The 25,364-nt window shown below is 43.9% G+C and overlaps 1 protein-coding gene across 11 annotated transcripts in view; it reads right to left on the minus strand.

Annotated features, from left to right (window-relative positions):
* FHOD3 (formin homology 2 domain containing 3) overlaps window positions 1–25,364 on the minus strand; it is a 473,175-nt gene that overhangs the window by 136,272 nt on the left and 311,539 nt on the right. For all 11 annotated transcript variants that reach the window (XM_047697409.1, XM_047697416.1, XM_047697413.1 and 8 more), the window contains exons 9-10: window positions 23,587–23,730; window positions 4,370–4,620 (exon numbers count right to left, since the gene is read on the minus strand). In XM_047697409.1, the coding sequence (XP_047553365.1) occupies window positions 4,370–4,620; window positions 23,587–23,730 (395 nt within the window). The remainder of the gene's footprint in view (window positions 1–4,369; window positions 4,621–23,586; window positions 23,731–25,364) is intronic.

Here is a 25,364-nt window from a genome sequence, read left to right on the forward strand (position 1 = left end):
CTGCTAAGGATGGTTTTCAGATTTTTAAATGGTTGAAACACAAACGAGAAGAATATTTCATGACGTGGAAAATTCCAGTCTCGGTGTCCTTATACAAGTAAGCTCATCTGTTCACCTGTCTCTGGCTGCTTTTAGAAAGGCAGAATGCCACTGAATGTTGCAACACAGAAGGTCTGACCTGAAAAGCTTAACCTATGTACTACCTGGCCCCTGAGAGAGAAAGCTTCCAACCCCTGCCTTTGGGGCACGTGGCAGCCTTCTGTGCCATCCGCTCCCAGCTGGTTGTCATCATCAACTACCTGCCAGGTCACTCTTCCATGTGTATTAAAATACACACAGGGCTGAAGGCTGGATGACACAACTGTTAACGTTAGTGACTGAATCAAGGTCAAAATTACCTCCGTGAGTTGGAAGGTTGTGTGGAAATCAGCAGGATGAAAGATTTTATATTATTAAGTCACATGCAATGTTCATTATCAGACTGACATACAGAGCAGGAAGAAGCCCTGGTGCGTGCTGACAGAGGAAAGAACCAGGATGAACAGGGACACACTATGGGGAAATTTCATCCATGTAACAGAGTATCAAGCAGTAATAGACCTAGAATATTGTGGAGAGCATTTAGGTCAGAAGACCCTCCTTACAAACAGAAAAGTTCAGGGATAGAATGGGGTGCCCCAGAGAGGAGATGGTCTGAGCCCTGGAAGTGCATAGGAAGGTCTTCTGCTCTAGGCTTTAAGACTTTTTTCTCCTAAGATTATATACTTATAATTTAAACCAGCAACACTGGTTCTTTTGCTGATTCGAGGCTAAAAATAATTTTTTTTGGTAAAAAATGAAAGCACCAACATTTTTCTTCCTTCCAGTGCAAAGACAGAAGTACAAAGATGAAGTTTCATTTGTTTTGTTTTGTTTTGTTTTTAGAAAGAATGAGAGAGTACACACAAGCACAGGAGGTACGAAGCAAGGGGCAGAGGGAGAGAGAGAATCTGAAGCAGGCTCCAAGCCCAGCACAGAGCCCAGTGCAGGGCTCAATCTCGCAACCCTGAGATCATGACCTGAGACGAAAATTAAGAGTCAGGTGCTTAACCGACTGAGTTACTCAGGCGCCCCTTAAAGCATCTTTTGTGACGACATATGCCATGATGAGCTTTATCTTTACACTTACATTTTGGATTTCAGTTTTGGAGCACCTGGGTGGCTCAGTGGGTTAAGCATGTGACTCTTGATTTTGGCTCAGGTCATGATCTCAGGGTTTTGAATTAGAGCTGGTGGGCTCCACGTTGGGCATGGAGCGTGCTTAAGATTCTCTCTCTCCTTCTCCCTCTGTCCCTTCCCCCACCACCCGCTACCCCTCGCACTAATGTGCTCTCTTTCAAAGGAAAAAAAAGATGCTTTTAGGTAACAGATGACCAATAACCATAAACTTACCCCTTATTTGATAAAGGCTGAGTGTAGAGGTCTATTTCTTAAGAAACCAAAGCAAACCAATCTGTGCTTTGAGTCTTAGTCCTTACTGGAATAAAGCACAGAGCCCAGCAGGCTTACCTCATAAGGAGACTTTGAAATTTTCTCCTTTTCATCTCTTAGAATTTTTATATTTACATCAAAAAAATATATCTACATAGTATGTAAATAAAATTTCTTCTCATTGAGTGACTAGGGTTAGAGATTGTGGGTTGGGAAGTGATTCTGTGTGATTTTGGACATTGAGAGGCAAGGGCCAAAGACTTGGGTTTAACCCACAACTCAGCGGCTTAGTTCTGGGCTCATCACAAGGCACCAAGCCCCTGTCTTCTCACTTGTAAAATGAGGATGAAGATGCTTGTCCTGCTAGACCTTACAGAGGACCACCGTGAAAATTTTGTATGACGTTAAAGGACCATTTGAGTGAAGAATGCCATACGCATTTTAGGGTGAACATGAATCTCTAACCTCTGACATGTTCCTATCATCTTCCTTTCAGAGGTGCTGGCACTAGTTGGGTCAGAATTATAAAATCCAGTCTAAAATTCCTATGTGCCATATGCAAGGCACGTTGCTACAAGTCAGCAGGGAGCAGGGCCAGAATGCTCCCATAGATGAAGAGCGGTCTAGGTCAGGCACGCTTCTGTGTCTTTCAAGGTCTGTGGGTTGTCTGACACAATGAACTACTTGATTCTAACGTACCATTTGGAGGCACAGATGTGGAGCAGGTGACTAAGGTATGCACGCGGGGATCATTTCCCATTCAGCTTCTCGTCGCCCTTTCCCTCCATCCCACTCCCACTGCTGCCAAAACTGTACTGTTGTTTTGGGACGAGAAAATCCCTCCTCAGCCCTCATGGATAGAGCCACTTCATAATCAATCTGCACAATGTCATCTGTCTTTCCAAGCGGGAAAGTGTGTTCTTCTCAAATAAATGCTATAAATTTACGTCAATGTACTCATTTCAGTAAAATGAAAATGCAGTCCTACTTGAAAAGAATGAGACAAGAAGAGTGCAAATTGTCATGTGTAGCTTCCCGTGCCAGATTCCGCCAAGCCCCATGCCTTGAAACTGTCAACTATGCCCAGGATGGTCCACTCCGTTGCTGCTGTCCTTGCCGACTTGTCACAAGGCATGGCTGCCTGAGCTCACAACATGGGCACCTTTGACAAGCGTAACAGCAAGAAACAGACCAGGAATCTACTGACACAAGTCAGACAGAACAAGAGAACACCAAGTGCTGTGGATAAGGACTCCAGAGGACTGTCCTCAGCATCTGGGCTGGGTTTACAGAGAGATTTTCAGCCCACTGTACACACTTCTCTCCATGTTAATTTCCGATGCCATTAGCTAGCAGCAAGTGCTGAAGAGAACGTTACATGGCCTTTGAGAACTAAGTTTCTTGAAGATCTTAGACCACAAGGGGCAACAACATTCACGGCCGACCTTCTCATTCCTTAGTCTCTTTAGAAGTTTTTGTCTTCCTTCCATTATAATAGAGCTTGTTCTACACAAACCCTTAGAACAATCTGTAGATGGATAGTTATGTGCTAGAGAAGAGTGTCAATACGGATGGGCTTGCACATCACTCTCACACTCAGACCCTCCTCTCCTTCTGTGATAGGATGCACCCCAAGGCATGGCCAGCTCATCCTCCAGGGATCCTATGAGTACCAGACTGCTCGGGCATCTCTCACGATGAAAGCGGGTGTTCCCTTAGGAAGGGACATAACTTGATCACTCTCTTAAGGGCACCTAACTTATTTGGAGTTATTTTCTATTTTAGGCAGCCTCATGACCTACATGTGGCTCCCAGGTGGATTTCCATGATGACAGAAAATGCTGCAGCCAAATGATGTAAGTGGAGCTCCCATGTGCCAGCAGCAGGAGGGGATGCACTGGCAAACCAGTGTACCAGGCCGTCCAGGTGGACCTGGCTGGCATGGATGGGTCCACAGAGCTCCATCATCCTCGTGAATGGACAGTATTCACTCGGGAAGACAGCAGTGGACCCAGACCCCAGAACAGAATGGCCATCCACTTGGCTGCCCCTCTGCTTTAGAGAACCATTTCTAAGTTCCTATAGATTTTTGTCAAAATTTACTACTTTGTGTGTGTGTGTATGTATGTATATATATATATATATATATATATATATATAATTTCTCATGAGATCGTCAACCTTTCTATTTCCTCCTATCTACCTTCCTCATTTTTACTTTCTCCCAGCCCAGATGTGAGCCTGAAAAGGGCAGAGATCATACCTTATATCTTTACTGTATCAGAAAGTCCTGGCCTATAACAGATATGCAATAAAAGTGTTTGCTAAATGATTAAAAAAACAATGGCAATAGCATTTCCTGAAATCTACATATATATTTATGTATTATCTACTCCTGTGAATATAAGGCAATGTATATGTACATATATGTTTCTATATTTTATCGATTTAATTCAAACAGGCTTATTCTATTTAACTAAGATCACCCTCAACTATGCATTGCTACAAGTATTTCAAGATTTAGGATCTTACATTTTCAGGATGGCGCACAATTTGTTTCTACATTGTTTTGTGTTTTGGATTCTTTTCCATTTGATAAAGCACAGATTTTCTGAACAGATATTAAACGAGATAGGACTATCAAAGAACAAATGTGTGAAGAAGAGCTCGTGGGGTTGGTAAGATCAAATCTATGCCTATCCCCAGGACCAGCTTGCCAGGGGGACATTCCAAGGGCCTCTGGGGGTGATGTTTTAAGGAAAGAGAAGAGGCGGGGAACAAGTCCAGAGAGGCTATGTGGCGGGCAGGGAGGGCGGGGTGGTGGGTCCCTGCGGGGTTGGGACCCCTCCTACCTCTCCCGGGTCCTCACACCCCTCACAAGGGCTGGGGTGATGCTTACTTTTCACAGTGCTCTCGTACTTGACTGGGCTTGAAGCCAGGAGCCGACTGGGAACAGGGACTGGTGGGGGCCGACAGGGGACTCTGGGTGCTCTGCACGGAGTGCCTGCGGCTGCGCCTGCGGTCCAGGCCCCGCTGTTCGCCCGCGCCGCCGCTGCCGCCACCGGAACACACGCTGGCCCTCCTTCGGTCCCGACGCCCACTGGGGGGCGGCTCGGCGCTCTCATCGCCATCCTCCAGCCGCAGTGCCACCTGAAAAAGCAGAGAGCGCCCAGGGCAAGGTCAGACGTGACAACCTCTCCGAGACCTTAGGTGTGATCTGCATTTCAGGCTCCCTCTAAGGAGACTTTACATTCTTTCCATCCTGCTAACTCCACTTCTCTACAAGATCTTCACAAACACAGGCGTGCCTGAGTGCAGTCTGCAAACTGAAAGAGGCTTGCCGCTGTCTACTTTCCCAGTCAAATGCGGAAGGGAAAGGCCCACAGATATCCTGAGTAGGTCTGAAAAGGACTCTGTAACTAGACAGGCTCTTTACCCTGGAGCCCAGCACTGTCCTTTCCGGGGCTGCAGCTCTCTGGGCTCCCCCTTTGCTCTGCTCTGGTCCAGAGGGAAGGGTCTGTTCTGAAGCCCAGCCGCAGGGGGACGTCGAGTGCCTAATCGTTCCTGAGCTTGCTTCCCTACACAGCACAGCAAAGATTCTGGCTGGAGTTGAGAGCTACCCGAGGCAGGTGAACCGAGCTGGCCGCAGCTGGGGATCTGTCGCAGAGGGCCCTACAGCAGCACGGACTGCCTGAGGTCAGCGCTTCCCCCCCCCCCCCCCCCCGCACTGCAGCGAGGGGGGCTACCCTCCTCCCGGCCTGGTCCCCAGAGTGCGGTTGGAGCCTGAAGTGACACAAGAGAGCCAACATATGCTCATCACAAAAACACGTACCAGAGATAGACCTCACCTCTCAAGCTGTCGTTTTGTTTTGAATCTCCTCTTAAAAGTAACGCATATTTGGCCAGCGGAATAACTGCCTTACACTTAGCCACTTCGAACTTCCCGCGGGAACCCGAGCCAGCTGGCACCACACCCCCGGACCTCTGCCCTCCCCCGAAGGGTATTTTAGTCCTGCTCCTAGTTGGCGCCCTCTGCGGAGGCCCAGCTCGGCCACCTCTTAATCTCGCTCCGTCCTGGGTTTTGCTCTACAGCAGCCTCGGTGTGGGGGCTGCCTCTGTCGGCCTGGGCTCTGCCATGGCTCCCTCCTTACCCGTGTCCACTCTTCCCGGCCGGGGCGACGCTCTCCTGCATCACCAGCTCCCATAAGTGGGCTCTGTGCCCGCCCTCACTAAAACTGGACAGTCAGCAGGGCACAAGGTGTGGCTGCCTAGACCTCGCCTGCATGCTGGAGTGCCTCTCTCCAGCCAGCTGAGACCCTCAGCTAGTTAGTCGCCTTTTCTCCAGCTCGTCCCGGGAGGGTAACAGTGTTGCATTTGTGGGACTGCCTTAAGAACAGCTTCTGCAGAGATGAGTTATGTGGCAGGTACTCAATAAATAGGTCCATCCTTAACCAAGCAAGGCTGTCAGATGCAGGGGCCCAGGATGGCCACAAATCCCCCACCACACAGAAGCGGCATGGCTGAGCCCGTCCCAGCCAAGTCCAGCAGTGCAGTGTCTCTGACTCCGCAACCGAGGAGTTCCCCGGTCCTGCACCCCCAGAGATGCTGATTTTCCGGCCCTGCGGGAGCTGTTAATCACATTTCACAGCTCAGTCCTGACAGGGGAGAGAACGGAGACCCAGACTGGCTGACCATGCAACATGGTTTTCATATCGCCTGCCTGTAGAAAACCACAGTTAGTGCAAAATCGGTGGTTCCCCATGCCCCAGGTTTGGGCCCCTGTACTCATCTAGCAAAAGGTGAGCTTGACTGTGTCAAAGCCAGGTTAACCACCCTCATCCCGGTTCCCGGGGATGAACAGCTGGGACAGGTGGCCTGTTTCACAGGGGTGCACCACCCCCTTTCTCCCTTCCATCTCCAGTTTCCTCTGGCTCTAGCTTTTGGGTAAGATCGATTTAGTGAAAACGCCATCTTTGTTCTGGATACATTTTATACCACACTCTCAGGTATAGGAGGACAATTTAATAATATTGTGACTATTTGTTCTCCCAGAATTTACTAGTCAGACATAATTTTGGGAGGTTTGAGGTAACAATTGATCACAGTTCAGAAAAGGTATGGTTATAAAATGTCATTGGAAAAAACTAAAGCAAAATAGCATTGGAAAGTCCGTTTCCTAGGGGTCGCCCCTCCAACATCACTACAGGAACTAAGAAAGAAATGATGCATTTGGTTAATCACATTTACCATCTCCGCATTAGCACTTTAAATGGCATTCTCTGAGGAAGTTGGAGAATGATTGTATATCTAATGAAGGATGGCATTTTAAAGTATTTCTAACCAATTGTTTTTCCTCATTTTTTAGATATAAAAATTCTAGACCGTTTGAACTTATTCTGACCCAAAATATTGATTCTGCTTCTTATTAAGCACACATTTGGAATGATAAGATTAGGGGATAAAGTAGAGTTCAGATATTTCTAATTCCTTGTCTAACCTCAGAGATCCAAGGATCAAATAGCATGCCTCTCACAGCTCCTTTCAGAGAGAAGCTTTGTGCACACAGCACAGACCAAAACCCACTTTAACTGCCTTTTGTCAGAGAAGATGGAGACAATCAAGAAGTTTAAATGAAAAGAAAAATCTGGAAAAATTATCAAAGAAACCCCATAAAACAAATTTTAATGGGGGCCTCTAAAGTTCAGAACCTCAGCAAAACATCTATCTCTTTAAAAGAAAGAAAGGGGCACACAGAAAGGTAGACATGGAGCTCAGAATCCCAGTCAGTTCAATGTCCGCTTTAGGCCTCACTGCGAGCAACTGTGTAACATAAAATTCGGGCCTGGTGTTCACTCATGATTTTGTTTTTACAAGAAGAATCGTAGAGTCACCAGTATCCACCAGAGACAGGAAAAGAGGCTTTCCTTTCCCATGCAAGGCTATGGTGGGAGTGCCCATTTATTTAGATCCTAGGGAGCACGACAAATGAGTCAAGAACGTGCAGAGCTGGCCAAGACCTGGAGAGAACAGCGCTTACCACGCCTCTTCCTCCAAATCTCTGGTGTCAGATCTAATTAACTACATGTGCAACAAGTGTCCTCCACCAAACCCAAGATGAGCTCAACCATGTCTCAGGGAATCTCTCGTCTCTCCCTAATGAGGAAGCATTTCACTTGCTGGGCCCCTCAGCAAACACCTTCTAATTCTTTTAATTAAATGTAGAACACTGTCTATACACTAACACCCAGAGCAAACGGTTTCTCAATCCGGCCTGAGTGCTTGCATACTCTACCCCCACCTTACTAGGAAAGCGGTTAGAAGCAGTGTAGGCCGCTGTGACAGCTTCCATCCACCACTGAGGCCGGAGAATGATCTAGATGCTCTTTTCAAGTTTTTATTATGGAAATTTCCAAACATACGGCAAAGTATGAGAGAGCCTGTGAAGACTGTGATGTGTTGGGGCGCCTGGGTGGCTCAGTGGGTTAAGCCGCTGCCTTCGGCTCAGGTCATGATCCCAGGTCCTGGGTTCGAGCCCCACATCGGGCTTTCTGCTCAGCAGGGAGCCTGCTTCCTCCTCTCTCTCTGCCTGCCTCTCTGCCTACTTGTGATTTCTGTCAAATAAATAAATAAAATCTTAAAAAAAAAAAAAAAAAAGACTGTGATGTGTTCATCATCCCTGATAGTCCAGCAAGTACCAACCCCATCCAGGTTTATGTTATTTATACGTCACTCCTACCCCCAAGCCCAGACTTTGAAGTAAATCCCGGATCACATCATTTCATTTTATATCACATCATTTCATAACTATTTTAGTATATATCCCTAAAAGATAAGGATTTTTTAAAACCATAACCATCATAACACTGTTCCACTTAAACTTATTTTTTAATATCATCAACTATCCAACAATGTGAACCTTTTTGATGGAAGTCAAAAGCTACCACATTTCTTTGAGTTTATATCATTATATTACTACTACCATTGGGACAGGCAGCCATCATTGCATAATAGATACACTTTCTCCATACTGCTATCTCACACCTTCCTCTTAATCCTTTACATATACATCTACACCTATAGATCTTGGTTCAGCTTTTAGGTGAAGTGGATGCCAGTGCTAGCACCACTTCAAGAAGCAACTATACCAATGGCAACTTGTAGGATATGGTCACAGCGCTGGGCTCCCAGAGAGCCATGCTTCTCTGTTTCCTCGTTCTTCTGTACCCACCCCTTTACACTGAGTCCATTTTCCATGGGACTTGCTTTGGCCAATGGGACATCAGCAAACATGAGGCAAATAAGGCTTGAAAGGTGTTTGCACATTGGGACTGGCTCTTCTAAAATGCTGCTACCATGTGAAGAGGTGTGGGCTAGCCCGCTAAAGATACATAGCCCAGCCTAGGGTCAGCACCCAAAGCCAAACCAAGTGAATGAGGCCATCTTAGAACACGCAGCCCCAGTCAAGCCACCAGATAAACTGCAGCAGCATGAGACTCTAGGCTGAACCAGGCCCAAATGTCTGACTCACAGAATCATGAGCAAAATTGCTATATTAGGTCACTGTTTTTGGCTTGCTGGCTATGCGGCAACGGTAATGGACATACATTTTAAAAATCACCTATGATATGAAAGGACTTTAAGAGATTGGACTTATTAGTTAACGATCCCTAACATTCATAGCTACCCCTCTCTTTCAGGGTCTCTGGACCCAATTCCAACACTAGGGGGTCAAGCAATTCTTGGACATCTGCAGGGTGTCTAAGAGTTGAACTCAATTCAACTCAGTTCTGACACTATCTCCCCAGAGCCAGCATCAAATATTCTAGGTTAAGAGTTCAGTTCTACAGGACTGCCCCACTGCCTCCCACCCCAAGTCAGGAGCCAGTTGCAAGCTCCAGGCTCTTACCTACGCTTCTGACCAACCACATTGGAGGGTCCAACAACCTCCTCCTTAGGTTCAATGAATTTGCTGGCATGGCTCACAGAACTCAGGGAAATACTTACATTGACCAGGTTATTAAATGGTAGGGTAAAAAATATGAATCAACAGCCAGATTAAGATATACATAGGGCAAGTTCCCAAACAAAGGAGCTTCTGTCCTCATGGAACTTGGTGGAATGTGGGAGCATTCTGCTTCCCCAAGATTGAAAGTTCTCCATAGTAGACCCAAGAGCTGTCCTCTTGGGTTTTTATGGAGGCTTCATGATGTAGCCATGATTGACAAGTCATTGGCCATTGGCTGATCCAACCTCCACCCCTCCAGCCCCAGGGGGTCAAGGTTTGGGACTGAAAATTTCAACCACTTCATCACATCGCTCGTCCTCCTTAGGCAACCAGTCCCCACTGTTAAGTGCTTTCCAAAAGCCAACTCACTAACATTACAAAATATACCTTTATCACTCTTTACACTTGGGAAATTACAAGGGTTTGGGGAGCCGTGAGCCAGAAATGAGGATAATGACCAAATACATATTTCTTAAAGTAAATCACATTATCATACTCTCACCCCCAAAGTCTCCAGCCTTAATAGGCTTTTCCATTTCCAGGACCACATTTTTAGAATCAAAACTTAGAACATAGAATCCGACAAAAGATTTTGTATTCTGAATCCTGAATTTATGTATTTGAAAACTTACATAGAGCTATAAAAATTAAAATGAATTTAATTAAACAGGAATTAAACACCTCTCTGAAATGGATTTAAATTACATGGAATTGGGCCTGTCCCCAGAAAGTCCAGGACATGTGGTCACCAGACATTCTCCACTATTAGGAAGAATTCTAGAAGCCCAACCATGTTCTCTACAATTACATGAAAACATTCATAGTCTTTTGTGAGGAAAAGCCTGGCTCTGCATATAGACCTCCTTGCTGTCCCTACAGATACTGAACTTAGTTGTCCTGTGGCAGTAAATATTTTTCAAAACATTCACTTTCAGAAAGGAATAAAAACCCTGACTCTGCCCAGTATCTCAAGCATCGAGCTGTCCCCTTGAGGTATCTATCACTCAAGGCATCTTTCCTTTAAGATAGCTGCATTCTGATTAAATCACGCCCTTTCTTCAACCGGGCATCTGGCAAATACAGTCCATAAAACAAGTGATATTTAAAAGGGACCTTCATTTGAGTAGTTACTCAATAGTTACTTCAGTAGTTACATTGAGTAATGTCTACTGTTGACAGGCACACTGCTGGGTCCTGGGGCCAAAGAGAGAAACAGGACATGCCTCAGAGTAGCAGCTCAAAGGAAGACTTACAGACAAGTCTGTCTTGAGGACTGCTCAGTCCGAGGTAGGGTCATAGTGAGTTCTCTTAAGTTGTGAGCAAAGAGGAGGGTACAGGCAGCCGGAACCCCTTTTATCTTGCCATGAAGGTCTTGTGGATAAGGGGACAGCTATGGTGACCCCTACAGGAGTAGGAATTTGCCAACTCTGAGAACAGGAAGGAAGAACTCAAGGCAAAGAAGAGAGAATGAAGGAAAGCCCCCTGCTCTCCCCAGCAAAGACCTGCCTTCCATGTTCCAGAGACAGGAGGGGACTTCAGAGACATTGTAGGAGTGGCCAGAGACAAGGCCACAGGATTATAAAGGCTACCGATAATGCAGATCCCTATAACAACTCAAGGTATCTGGGCTCCATCCTGCTGGCCACAGAAAGGTTTTCTCATGTATTCATTCATTCATCTGCTTGCTTGAGAGTTTGTTCTCTTAAACAGAGGAATGGCATAGTCAGATCTGTCAGGAGGATCCTTTCTTCAGTTGCTGGAAGTTAGGCCAGTGGAGAAAACAGAGAGGCCTCCCTGGGATGCAGCCCTTGCAGGACGCCAGCCTTGCCAGGCTCAGGTCATGCTGCTTTCCCAGACCCTGACCCCTCTGGTCACACCAACCTCTTTTTTACCCTTCGCACCTGCCAAGCCAGAGCTCCTCCCCTGCTTTGCCCTCCATTACTATCCTTCTTTAGGCCCTCTTCTCAGAAACTGTCTTCCCTGCCCCTGCCTCACTTTCTCACCCCTACATCATCCTGCCTCTGTCCATCAACATGTTTGGAGCTTCTGATTCTCAGCTTATTCATGCACTTGGCCACTGTCCCTACCCTGTGAGAGTGTGCACTCCCTGAAGGCAATGGCCTTATCCATCTAGCTCACTGCTATGTCCTGGGGTCTGGAATAGGTCCTGGAACATAGTAGGTGCTCAATGAAGTGGTGCTGAGGAACAAATGAATGAGAAGAAGATATCATAATAATCCAGGTACTTAACAACAGGATCAGAGCTAGGGGAATGAAGAAGAAAGTGAGGTTGTCAGCAATCAGATTTCTAAATGGGAGGGGAGGGTGCAGAGGAGGGGAAAAAAGGAGTCTAAGATACTTCTAGGTATGTAACATGGGAGACTCTATTGCTTATAATAGTGGAGAAATGAACAGATGATACAGGATTTTTCTCTTCTTCATGGGAGAAGAATGAAGTTCAGTTAAGGCTGATTCCATGTCGTGCGTAGGTTCTAAGCAGCCGTGTCCAGCACAGAGCACCTCAGGCCCCGTCTGTGTCCCTCCACACTGTTACATTTAGCTGCTGGAGGAATCTGCTACTTGTCTTAGACTACAGGTTTGAAGTTCCTTGGACAGAGACAGAACTTCTCTGTATTTTTAGCCCCAGCACAGTATATGATATATACTAGGCCCCCATGAATGAATGTAACACAAGAAGAGAAGCAGGCAGAGAAGCAGGCGTGCCTTGGCAAAAGCTCAAGGTCAAATATCAGCCGCCAGCCTCAAAAGCTGCTGAGCTCACTCGGTGAACCTAAACAGGCCACACAGACTGAGAGAGGAGGTCTGATAAGGAAACCCCAACACTGCAAGGGAGGTCAGAGAATGTCCCAGGGGAGGACACGGAGAAGGAAAGATCAGTGAGCTATCCTGGAGCCATTTGTATGCTTAGTCACCAGAAATACACAAGACGCAACACACAAGTCATCTAACGAACACTAGCATCATTCTTTCAAAGGGCTAGCGAAACAGTGATGTCCCGCCTGATAAAAATGGCATAGAAAGAGAAGGAGAGGAAGAGAAGAGGTGGGGGGAGGATAAGTACACTTAAGAGTACTTGTGTACAACTCCTAAATAAGGTAGTAACAAACAGAATTCCAACACCATATTTTAAAAAAAGAACACATCATCGCCAAGTGCATCAGTCTAGGAATATGAGGATGGTGAACAAAAAGTAAGGAAATGAAATAAATAATCAATCCAAAAAAACCTAGAAAAATAACAACAAAGTAAACTGAAAGAGAAGTAAGGAAGAAAATTATAAAGACAAAAATTGAAGAGGAAGGAACACTTCTAAACTCATTTTCTGAGGCCAGCATTACCCTGATACCAAAACCAGATAAAGATCACACACACACACACACACACACACACACACACACACACACACATTACAGGCTAATATCCCCAGTGAACATCACTGCAAAAATCCTCAACAAAATATTAGCAAACCAAATTCAACATACATTAAGAGGATCATATACCATCCTCAAGGGGGATTTATGCCAGGGATACAAAGATGGTTTAACATCCACATACCAATCAACAGCATCCATCATCTTAACAAAGGATAAAAATCATATGATCATCTCAGCTGGTACAGAAAAAGCATCTGACAAAAATTCAATATCCATTTATGGTGAAAATTCTTACAAAGGTAGGTATAGAAGGAAATACCTCAATATAGCAAAGGCCATAGAGGACAAAGGCAGAGCTAACATCACACTCAAAGGTGAAAAGCTGACAGTTTTCTTCTAAGATCAGGAATAGACAAGGATGTGAGCTCTCATCACTTTTAATCAATATAGTATTTGGAGTCCCAGCCACAGCAATTAGGCAAGTAAATAAAAGACTTCTAAACTGGAAAGGGAGAAGTAATAAAAGTGTCACTATTTATAGATGCATGATACTATATAAAGACCTCAAGACTCCACCAAAAAGAAAAAAAAAAGATTAGAACTAATAAGTGAATTCAGTAAAGTTACAGCATACAAAATTAGTACACAAAATGGGTTATGTTTCTATATACTAATAATGAGGTATCAGAAAGAAAAATTAGATAACAATCCCATTTATGATTACATCCAAAAAATTACCTAGAATTAAATTTAACCAATGCAGTAAAAAACCTATGTTCTAAAAACTATAAAACACCGATGAAAGGAATTGAAATAAAAATAAACGGAAAGATATACCATGCTGCTGGATTGGAAGAATACTGTTAAAATGTCCCTTCTACCCAAAGTAATCTAAAGATTCAATGCAATCTCCATCAAAATACCAATGGCATTTTCACCAAAGTTGAACAAATAATCCTAAAATTTGTATGGAACCTCAAAAGACCCCAAATTGTCAAAGCAATCTAGAGAAAGAAAAACAAATCTGGAGTTATCATACTCCCTGATTTCAAACTCTCCTACAAGGCTACACTAATCAAAACAGTATGATACTGGCACAAACACAGATACATAGATCAGTAGAATAGAAGAGAAATAAGGCCATCAATAAACCACTGACAAAGGAGGCAGCAATATACAATGGGGGAAAAGACAGGTTCTTCAATAAATTATGATGGGAAACTGGACGACTACAAGCAAAAAAATGAAACTGGACCAGTTCCTTGTATCACACACAAAAATAAATTCAAAATGGAGAAAAGACTTGAATATAAGACCCCAAACCACAAAATTTCTAGAATAACATCTCTTGGACATCAACAGTTCTTGGACATCATCCTCAACAGTATCTTTTTGGACCAGTCTCTTCGGGTAAGGTGAACAAAAGCAAACATAAACAAATGGGATTACATCAAACTAAAAAGCTCTTTGTACAGCCAAGGAAACCACCAACAAAACAAAAAAGGCAGCCTACTGAATGGGAGAAGATGTTTGCAAATTATACATCCAATAAGGGGTTAATATCCAAAATATATAAAGACACTCCAAAAATTCCCAAACAACCCAATTAAAAAATGAGCAGAGGACTTAAACATTTTTTCCAAAGAAAACATACAGATGGCCAGCAGACATGAAAAATGCTCGGCATCATGAATCATCAGGGAAACATATCAAAACCACAGCTAGATATCACCTTACACTGGTCGGAATCAGCTGTTATCAAAAAGACAAGAAATAACATATGTTGGTGAAGATGTGGGGAAATGGGAGGCCTTGAGCACTGTTGGTGGGAACGTAAGTTGGTGCACTCTGGAAAACAGTTCAGAGATTCCTCAAAAATTTACAAATAGAACTACCATTTGACCCAACAATCCCACTTCTGGGTATTTCTCCAAAGAAAATGAAAATACCAATTCAAAAGAGATATAGGCACTCCTATGTTTATTGCAGTTTTATTTATAATAGCCAAGATATGGAAGCAACCTGAGTGTCCACTGACAGATGAATAGATAAAAAAGATGTGGTCTATATACACAATGGACTATTACTCAGCCATAAAACAGAATGAAATCTTGCCATTTGCAACAACATGGGTGGACTGAGAAGGTATAATGCTAAGTGAAATAAGTCCAATAGAGAAAGACAGATACCATATTATTTCACTTATATGTGGAATGTGAAAAAACAAAACAACAAAACAGGCTCATAGATACAAGGAACAAGCTATTACCAGAGTAAGGAGGGGCTCAGAGGGTGGGGGAAATAGATGAAGGGGGTTAAGGGGTATAAACTTCCAGTTACAAAATAAATAAGTCATGGAGTTATAATGTACAGCATAGGGAATAGGGTCAATAATATTGTAAGAAATTTGTACAGTGGAAGATAAGTAGGCTTATCCTGGGACCATTTCATAATGTACAAAATGATTGAATCATTATGATGTATACCTAATAGGATATTGTATGTCAACTGTACCTCAATTTTAAAAACAAGCATTTGAGGGGCCCCTGGGTAGCTCAGTAGGTTGAGTGTTTGACTCTTGATTTTGGCTCAGATCATTACCTCAGGGTGGTGAGATAGACCCCCTGCTGGGCTCTGGGCCACATTCAGTAGGGAGTCTGCTTGAGATTCTTGCTTTCTCTCTGTCTCCTCCCTGCATTCTTGCTCTCTCTCAAAATAAACTGTGGAAAGAACCAAGATGCCCTTCAACGGACGAATGGATAAGGAAGATGTGGTCCATATACACTATGGAGTATTATGCCTCCATCAGAAAGGATGAATACCCAACTTCTGTAGCAACATGGATGGGACTGGAAGAGACTATGCTGAATGAAATAAGTCAAGCAGAGAGAGTCAATTATCATATGGTTTCACTCATTTGTGGAGCATAACAAATAACATGGAGGACAAGGGGAGTTAGAGAGGAGAAGGGAGTTGAGGGAAATTGGAAGGGGAGGTGAACCATGAGAGACTATGGACTCTGAAAAACAATCTGAGGGTTTTGAAGGGGCGGGGGGTGGGAGGTTGGGGGAACCAGGTGGTGGGTATTGGAGAGGGCACGGATTGCATGGAGCACTGGGTGTGGTGCAAAAACAATGAATACTGTTACGCTGAAAATAAATTTAAAAAATTAAATTAAAAAAATGAAAAAAAATAAAAAATATTAAGCTGCAAACAGAAAAGCAGTGCAAATCATATATGTCAAAATTATTATTTAAAAACAACAAAATAGACAAAACTACTTTATTTAGAATTATAAACAAAAATTATAAAATATCAAAGGGAAAATATCCACTGACAGAGAAAGTTAAAAACATTCGATTATATGTCTCTTTGCTAATCCATTTAAAATCCAAAATAAATGAATGATTTTCTAGTAAAATATAATTTAGCAAAATAGATCCCAGTAAAGATACGGAGTTGCCAAAGATTTTCTCCTGCCCCCCCAATCCATGCATGCAGACACACACACGCACGTACAGATGCACTCCTCTTCACATAGGCCCACACAGTTCCCTAAGGGAATTCTAGCAAATCATCAGAGAGGACACAAATTTCTAAGTATTTTTATAAAGTGAGAGTGGGCATCCTTGTCATGTTCCTGATCTTAAGGGAAAGGGTCTCAGTTTTTCCCCCATTGAGAATGGTATTTGCTATGGGTTTTTCATAGATGGATTTTATCAAATTGAGGAATGTTCCCTCTATCCCTATACTCTGAAGAGTTTTAATCAGGAAAGGATGCTGTATTTTGTCAAATCCTTTTTCTGTATCAATTGAGAGGACCATGTGATTCTTCTTTCTTCTCTTATCAATTTGTTCTACCACACTGATTGATTTGCAAATATTAAACATTTATTTACTGCAGATAATCCTCAAAAAGTTGAAAATAGAGCTACCCTAAGACCCGGCAATTGCACTACTTGGGTTTTTACCCCAAAGATACAGATGTAGCCAAAAGAAAGGTTATATGCACCGCAGTGTTCATAGCAGCAATGTCCACAGTAGCCAAACTGGGAAAAGAGCCAAGATGCCCTTCAATGGACGAATGGATAAAGGAGATGTGGTCCATAAGCACAATGGGATATTATGCAGCCATCAGAAAGGATGAATACCCAGCTTTTGTATCAACAGGGATGGGACTGGAGGAGACTTTGCTGAGTGAAATAAGGTAAGCAGAGAAAGTCACTTATCATATGGTTTCATTTACCTGTGGAACATAAGGAATAGCATAGAGGACATTAGGAAAAGGAAGGGAAAAATGAAGGAGGGGAAATCCGAGGGAGAGAGCAACCATGAGAGATCGTGGACTCTAAGAAACAAACTGAGGGTTTTCGAGGGGAGAGGGGTGGGGAGATCAGTGAGCCCGATGGTGCATATTAAGCAGGGCAGGTATCACATGGAGCACTGGGTGTTATATGCAAACAATGAATCATGGAACACTACATCAAAAACTAATGATGTACTGTATGGTAACTAACATAACAAAAAAAAGAAGAAATAGAACATCGGAAAAAATAAATATTTTTATAAAGCAAGAATAAAACTGATACTTACACAAAAAATTATTGCATATACACACAAAGAGGAAAGTCCAAGAAGACTCAACAGCAGCACTGTTTGTCCGGCAACACCACCACGAGCCAATCAACATCCATTACGAGAACAGCGGGTAAATAAACTGTCATACATTCACCAGCAGTAAAATGAGTGAGTACGCCACACAATAACATTGGTAGGTTTTTTGGTTTTTGTGTTTTTGGGTTTTTTTAAGGCGACTCCAGCACAGTGCTTGGGCTCACGACCCTGAGATCCCGACCTGAGCTGAATTAAGTCTGTAGACACTTAGACGACTGAGCCACTCAAGTGTCGCAACATGGGTAGGTTTAAAAACAACAATCAAGGGGCGCCTGGGTGGCTCAGTGGGTTAAAGCCTCTGCCTTCGGCTCAGGTCATGATCTCAGGGTCCTGGGATCAAGCCCCACATCGGGCTCTCTGCTCAGCAGGGAGCCTGCTTCCCCCATCTCTCAGCCTGCCTCTCTGCCTACTTGTGATCTCTGTCAAATAAATAAATAAAATCTTTAAAAAAAAAAAACAATCAAATAAGAAAACTATAAAAGGGTACAAATGATATATTTCCCTTTATAAAAAGTTTGAGAACAGATATAATTAAACATATGTTGTTTAGGGATCCAGACTGGGAGGAAGGAGTTAAAACAGCTGGCCTGTGACCTCTTTACTCCTTTTACAGACCAATGCCTCTGGAGAAAGAAAAAAGGCAAGGGACCACTTCTAGTCTTTTGTTAAGTATGCCGATAACCAGCCTACTTAATAAACAGCCTAGTGATACTTGTTAAAACGAGAGCTCTTATTTCTGGAAAGCCCTTACCAGCACAGGACTAGCTAAGGGTCACCTGGCTGCGGGTTACCTGTGGTAAGTAAGTATAGATCGATGGCCTCATCAGCCACGACTCTCTGAGATATGAAGTAGAGATGTCTTTTAAGGGAATGTTACTCACCGGGCGGGGGATCTGTGACCCCCACACTTGGAGACCTCTCCTATTCTGGGTCTGAGAGCACACGTCCGAGCCATGACGAAAAGACCTAAGACAGACCCCTCCTTGGTCCCCCTGCATCTCTTAAGTCTGTATTCTTGAAATTATTAGCATAACTAGATTAGCACAGCTAGGTAACAAATCTCTGATCTGTCAACTGATTTGATAATCTGAGCATTTGCGTTAGCTCACAGAATAAGTGATTTTCAGGTAAAAGTATAAAGAAAAGAAAATAGTGCTAAGGCTAGAGGATAACACCAGGGAGGGCTACAAAAGACATTTCCATGTTCCTGGTAATGCCCTGATTCTTAAATACAGGAGGGTACCAGTCAGGATTCTCCAGAGAAACTCAATAAATAGGATATACGTGGAGATTTATTATAAAGAATTGGCTCTCGTGATTGTGGAGGCAAACAAGACCCAAGATCGGCTGTCCAAAGGCCTGAGAACCAATGGGATTAGTCTCAGAGGGAGTTCGAAGGTAGGAGGCAACCAATGTCCCAGCTCGTTACCATCAGGCAGAGAAAATTTGTTCCACTCAACAGACTGGATGAGGCCTGTCCACACTGGCAAGGGCAATCTTCTTGACTCAGTCTCCCAACTCAGGTCTTCACCTCATCCAGAAACCCCCCTCACAGACATGCCTAGAATCATTCTGACCAATTATCTGAGCACCTTGTGGCCCAGTCACGTTGACATATAAAATTAACCATCACAACAGGCATTTATTTTATTGTTCTTTAAATAACACAGAGGTGCTATTATTTGTGAATGATATGACCTTGGTGCTAAACGTATGAAGCAAATGCAATTTGATAAAAGAAAATAATGACTGGAGAACAACCTTCAAAAAGGTTGGTGTGAAGGGGAAGAGGGAGATGAGGAGGTAGCTTGAGAGTCGGGTGGGCTCAGGTGCAGCCTGAAATAAACACAAATTCCTGGAGTAGGTATCCAGGCCACTTTTCAAAATTATCTCCTAGTTGGTTCACTAATGGCAAATTTACCTGCATTATGCCATCTTCCAATATATATTGATTACAAAGAATCCAAAGCTGTATTCCTGTAAGCCTCTGGTTGAGCAGTCTCAGAGATGGGAGTTCCGATTGAGTGGAAAGGAGAGAAGGTAAGAATGTATCTGAACTGGGAAAAATCCACCTTTCACTTTCCTGTAAGCCGACTGTGTTTGGTTTCTTCCTTCTCCATCTCTGGTATTCTTACATGAACCTCTCATTTAGGAGCCATAAGAATATGGCCCTCCACCGTCCACTGGCTTTCCAACACCACGTGCCAGTGATAACGACACACATAAGTCAGAGCAGATACCTGGGGGAAGGAGGTTCAGCTGGAGAAGATGCCTGGAGTGGGGACACAAGGAGTAGGCCTGCTGGGTAGTTATGGGAAGCTTTAAGCTCTGATAACAAGTATCTCTCATTCAGCTTCTTCTGAGCTCTCCTAAGATCACATAAAGATAATTCTGTTCTGTCCCTCATCCGTCCCTTTTTATGACAATGACTTATAGCAAATAGTAAATTACATGTCAGTCTCTCCACTTCTATCTAGGAAAATCCCAATGGAGGCTCTTAACTGGGAGATATCCCTCCAAGGACTCTAGCCATGCACACAAGTTTATGAATAAAGTTGTCCGTCATAACAGCATTTCTAATCGCAAAGAGTTTGGAAATAATCCAAATCTGAAAAAAAGGAGATTGGCTATATTATGGCACATGCATATGGACAGAATATTGTGTCCCTAATAAATTAAGTTCTTGAAGATTTAATGATAAAAAAATGGCTCCAACATATTTACCAGTAAAGATTCAGTACACAACACTGTACAAAGACAATTATCTCCATAGTTAAGAATGTACACCTACCTATAGAAAAAAGGCTAGAAAAATGGATCAAAATGTTAACCATGGTTAATAATAAAATCATGGGTGATTTTTTGGCTCTTACACTTATATATTCCTCAACAAGTATATCATTTTTACAAGTAGAAAAAGGAAAGATTAAAATTATATATCACTATGAATAAGACTGATCAGTTAGGCCAGAAGTAGAACAATATAATCCTTATACTGGGAAAAATATATTAAAATTTATATTTGATAAGGATCTAGTATCCAGAATATATTAAGAATCCTTACAGTTCAGGAGTAACAAAACAACCCAATTTAAAAATAGGGAAAGGATCTGAACAGACATCTCTTCACAAAAAGAATAGAAAAATGGCCAACAGGCACAAGGAAAGAGGCTCAACATCATTGGTCATGAGGATTGCCCTTGCCAGTGTGGACAGACCTCATCCAGTCTGGTGAGTGGAACAAATTCTCTCTGCCTGATGGTAACGAGCTGGGACATTGGTTGCCTCCTACCTTCGAACTCCCTCTGAGACTAATCCCATTGGTTCTCAGGCCTTTGGACAGCCGATCTTGGGTCTTGTTTGCCTCCACAATCACGAGAGCCAATTCTTTATAATAAATCTCCACGTATATCCTATTTATTGAGTTTCTCTGGAGAATCCTGACTGGTACCCTCCTGTATTTAAGAATCAGGGCATTACCAGGAACTTGGAAATGTCTTTTGTAGCCCTCCCTGGTGTTATACAAATACAAATCACAACCAAAATGTGTACCACTTCACATCCACTGGGACGGCTGTGATATTTATTTATTTATTTATTTTTTTTTAAAGATTTTTTTTTTTAAGATTTTATTTATTTATTTGACAGAGAGAAATCACAAGTAAGCAGAGAGGCAGGCAGAGAGAGAGGAGGAAGCAGGCTCCCTGCTGAGCAGAAAGCCCGATGTGGGGCTCGAACCCAGGACCTGGGATCATGACCCAAGCCGAAGGCAGCGGCCCAACCCACTGAGCCACCCAGGCGCCCCACGGCTGTGATTTTTAAACAAGGACAATAATAAACATCGAGGAAGATGAATAGAAGTTGGAACCCTTGGGGCAACCTCTGTGGAAAACAGTCTGGCAATCTCTCAAAGAGCTATGCGTTCAGTTACCATTATGACCAGCAGTTCTACTCTTAAATATATGGCCGGGAGAACTAAAAGTAGATGTCCACACAGAAACTTGTACACAGATGTTCATAGCAACATTATTCATAGCTGCCGCCCAAATAGAAATAACCCAAACGTCCATCCAGTGATGAACAGATCATCAAAATGTGGTGCTATCCAACAATGGAAAGTTAGCGCAAAAAGAAAGTACAGATACATGCTTAAAATATGGCTGAACCCTGAAAACATGTTAAGTGAAAGCTAGTCCCCAAAGTCACATGTTGTATGGTCCCATTTATAGGAAATGTCTAGAAAAGGCAAATCCGAGAGAGAGTAAATTAGTGGTTTGGGGGTATGCAGTATGGGGACACGGAGAAATGGAGAGTGTCTGCTAATAGGTATGGGGTTTCTTTTGGGGATGATGAGTACATTCTGGACAAAGTCCTCAAGGATAGCCTAGTTCACACCATTATATGGGTAAGCAGGTGTCTAAAGTAGTTAGCTTTCCCGTTTAGTCACACACCTGAGGGGAATCAGATCTCCAGATTCTGCCCCCTTCAGGCCAAGAAAAGAAATGGGGACAGTGAAGATCAGCAGTAAGGAATGTGGTTTACAGCTCATAAGATGTGCTCTAACCCTCAGAGTCCAGACAAGAGTCACATCAGATAAGTAACTTTAATAAGGGGGCATTTGGCTTAAAACTAACCCACAGGGAACTGTTTGAACTCAAGTCAACAAGGCCACAAAGTCATGAGTTGTCACCCAAATCAAGGCCACCTTCCTGGATGGGTCACAGGTGCGACTTGTGCAGGGCTCCATGCTCACACTCTGCAGGGCTCTGTGCTTGGTTTAATACTCTTTTGCTAGCTTGAAATTCTTCTTAATTTTATCTTTACATTTCTGTTTTTTTTTTTTTTTAATTTATTTTTTGAGAGAGAGAGTGTGTGAGCAGCACAGGTGGGTGGGGAGGAGAAGAGGGAGAGGGACAAGAAGACTCCATGCTGAGGTCAGAGCCCAACATGGGGTTCAATCCCACGGCCATCACAACTTGAGCTGAAATCAAGAGTCAGATGCCTAACTGACTGAGCCACCCAGGCCTCCCTTAACTTGTGTTTTACAAGTGAAGTCCAATGGAACAAGGGAACGTGTGCATGGGAGGAGAAGAAGTTGCAACAGGCATGTGTGCCAATCCTTGCACACGTTAGCACAGAGTGCTGAGAGCTGCACGGTCCGTGGGAGCTCAGTGAGAACCAAAATGAGTACAAGGTTAAGTGTGTTCCCTTGTAACTAAGCCCTGGAACCCCAGAGGCCTTCCATGCAAACAGAAGTGGCTTTGAATGCACAGAGATGGCAAACCAAGGGTCCTACCACATCCTTTCTTACCTGGGTTACTCTGCTGTACTGGGCATCCACTTATGCTGAAATGACACAGAAAAACTGGAAAGATAAGGCAGCCCACAGTTACTCTCCCTTTCAGCCCTTCCTTACTCACCAGCTGAAGGGAGAGGGTTAACAGAAGGAACACATGTCAAGAAGTGACATAACAACAGAGTTCATCCCCTATGGTGTTTCCACCATTCTGATAGGAACAAGATACATAGGCCTGTAGGAGCTCAGAACTGGAAATTGCAGAGGATTCCGCATGGAAGGTATATGCTCTTACAGTTGCGTTTTGAACTAGCATTGTGCAATACAAAAATGGATGGTAAAATATATGCTAATATTTTAAAGTTTAAATTTTTATTCCCTTACAAGGGCCTTAAATAGCAAATAAAACACCATAACAAGGCAAGAGGGACCAGAGAGGAAAAGGAAAAGCTGTGTAGTATCTTGAACAGTAAGCGAGTGACCGAGTGCCTCCTCCTTCGGGGGTTTTGCCTTTGAGGGAGCCCTGGAAGTGCCTGGAGGCTTACACCGCACAGACAGCTGTGCGCACTCTCCAAGCTTCCAATCCGGGAGGTCTGGGGGGAGGGGAGCCCCAGAACCTACCTTTCTGTAAAGCTCCCGGGTGCTGTGGATGCTGCTGCCCCACTCTCAGAACTACGCGACTAGAATGCGTCCACCTCAGCCTCTGACAAGCTGTACGACGCCATCCAGAAGGTTCGTGCAGTTACCTCGTAAATGTTCAGTTGCTCCACCAAGTCCAGGTCCGTCCCTTTCTTGTTCAAGTGCCGCTGGGACACGGCCGCAATGCCCAGCTCTTCCAGGCAGTCCACCACATCGTAGAAGCTGTCCTGGTCTGGCAACCCCGACAGTGTCTGAAGAAAGAACGGGACACGAACATGTTTTAGGGGACTGTCTCAAGGCTAGGCAGCAGCCAGCATTTAACTCTATGGGACAAACCAAGACAGATGATCAGATCAATTGAGAAAAAACTCCTTTAGTGTGGTAAGCAGAACACACCCCAAAAACCCACCCTGGTATATAGGTTCTGTATAATCCCCTTCCTTGAGTCTAAGCAGGACACTCCCATCACTGAAGTACATCACATGGCCACAGGGAAGGGATTTTACAGATATTCACCACCCAAAGCAGCTGATTTTGAGTTAATCACAGGGAAGATTATTCTGGGTGGGCCTGACCTAATCAGGTGGGCCGTTTTAAAGCAGGTTTAGGCATTTCCGGAGCTCAGAGACTAGGAGAGAGATGACCCTGCTGGCCCTGAAGCAGCAGCAAGCCACCACGAGTTCTCCAGCTGCAAGGAAATGAGCTCTGCCAACAACCACAAAAGCTTGGAAGAGGATCCCAAGCCTCAGACCAGACTCCAGTCCTGGTCGATACCTTGACTACAGCTTTGTGAGACTCTGAGCAGAGGACCTGGTTAGGCAGTGCCTGGAGCCTGTCCCATGGAAACTGTGAGATGATAAGTCTGTGTTGTTTTAAGCTGCTAAATTTGTGGTAATTTGTTATATGGCAATAGAAAACTAACACGCTCCGTGATGAGAAACTCCTGTTAGGACCAATCTACCGACAGCTGGCGTTATAATAATGTAATGATTCCTTTTTCTTTCAACTGGGTAGGCCTTCCCCTTGGTCTAAGTAATTTAGGAAGACATGAGAAATTTCAAAGCAGCAACCAAGAGACGAAAGGATAACCCAAGTACGGGGTGGGGGTGGGGGGAGGAGCTGACTTCTCTTTGAATTCTGTGTCTCTTATAAGAAGGATGATCTCTCAGATGGGCCTTCTGCTCAGAACTAGAGAGACCCTCGAGGTGATTTACTGCAAGCCCTTATCTCGTGAGAGGATGGCTAGGGAGGAAAGGGGTTTGCCTGAGGGAACAAGCAGTTTCTGCAGACCTGGGACAACCTCTTCTCTACTCACACACTCATGCTTCTGTACAAATTATTCTGGCCTGGAATTCCAAACACGGGTCTTTACTCCCTATTTGTCTTTGCACTTCCAAGAAGCCTCTCTATAGATTTCAAAATTATTCTGAACTCAGAAAAGACCAACACTGTCCTAAGAACTGTTCACAGCACCAACTTTTCCAATGCCTCTATTTGGGGGCTATTAATAATTGAAAAGAACGTCTCTATTCATGACCCAAATAATGGCTTTTTTCTTTCAATGCTGAGTGAAGAGGATACAACTTACTGCTGTTGAGATCAGAAATGAGTGAAAAATAACTGGGACGGGATAACTTAGTCCATGAGGGGCCTCAGCAAGGACCCAGAGCAGGAGGCTATAAACCAGTCAGACTCTGTAATAAACAGGTGCTCACACGTATGGGGCCAAGCGGGAAAGCACACGCCAGCACCTTCGAGTGTCAGGCAAGGTGGCACCTCCGCATTAGCTGACCACAGTTCCTGGAGGGGTCCCTGGCTCCTGACACTAAATGAGAAAGTATGCAGCTGTTCAAAGAATCCTGTCATCAAAATGACCCAACTTCTG

This window comes from Lutra lutra, chromosome 12 (assembly GCF_902655055.1).
Source record: "Lutra lutra chromosome 12, mLutLut1.2, whole genome shotgun sequence".
Lineage (NCBI taxonomy): Eukaryota > Metazoa > Chordata > Mammalia > Carnivora > Mustelidae > Lutra > Lutra lutra.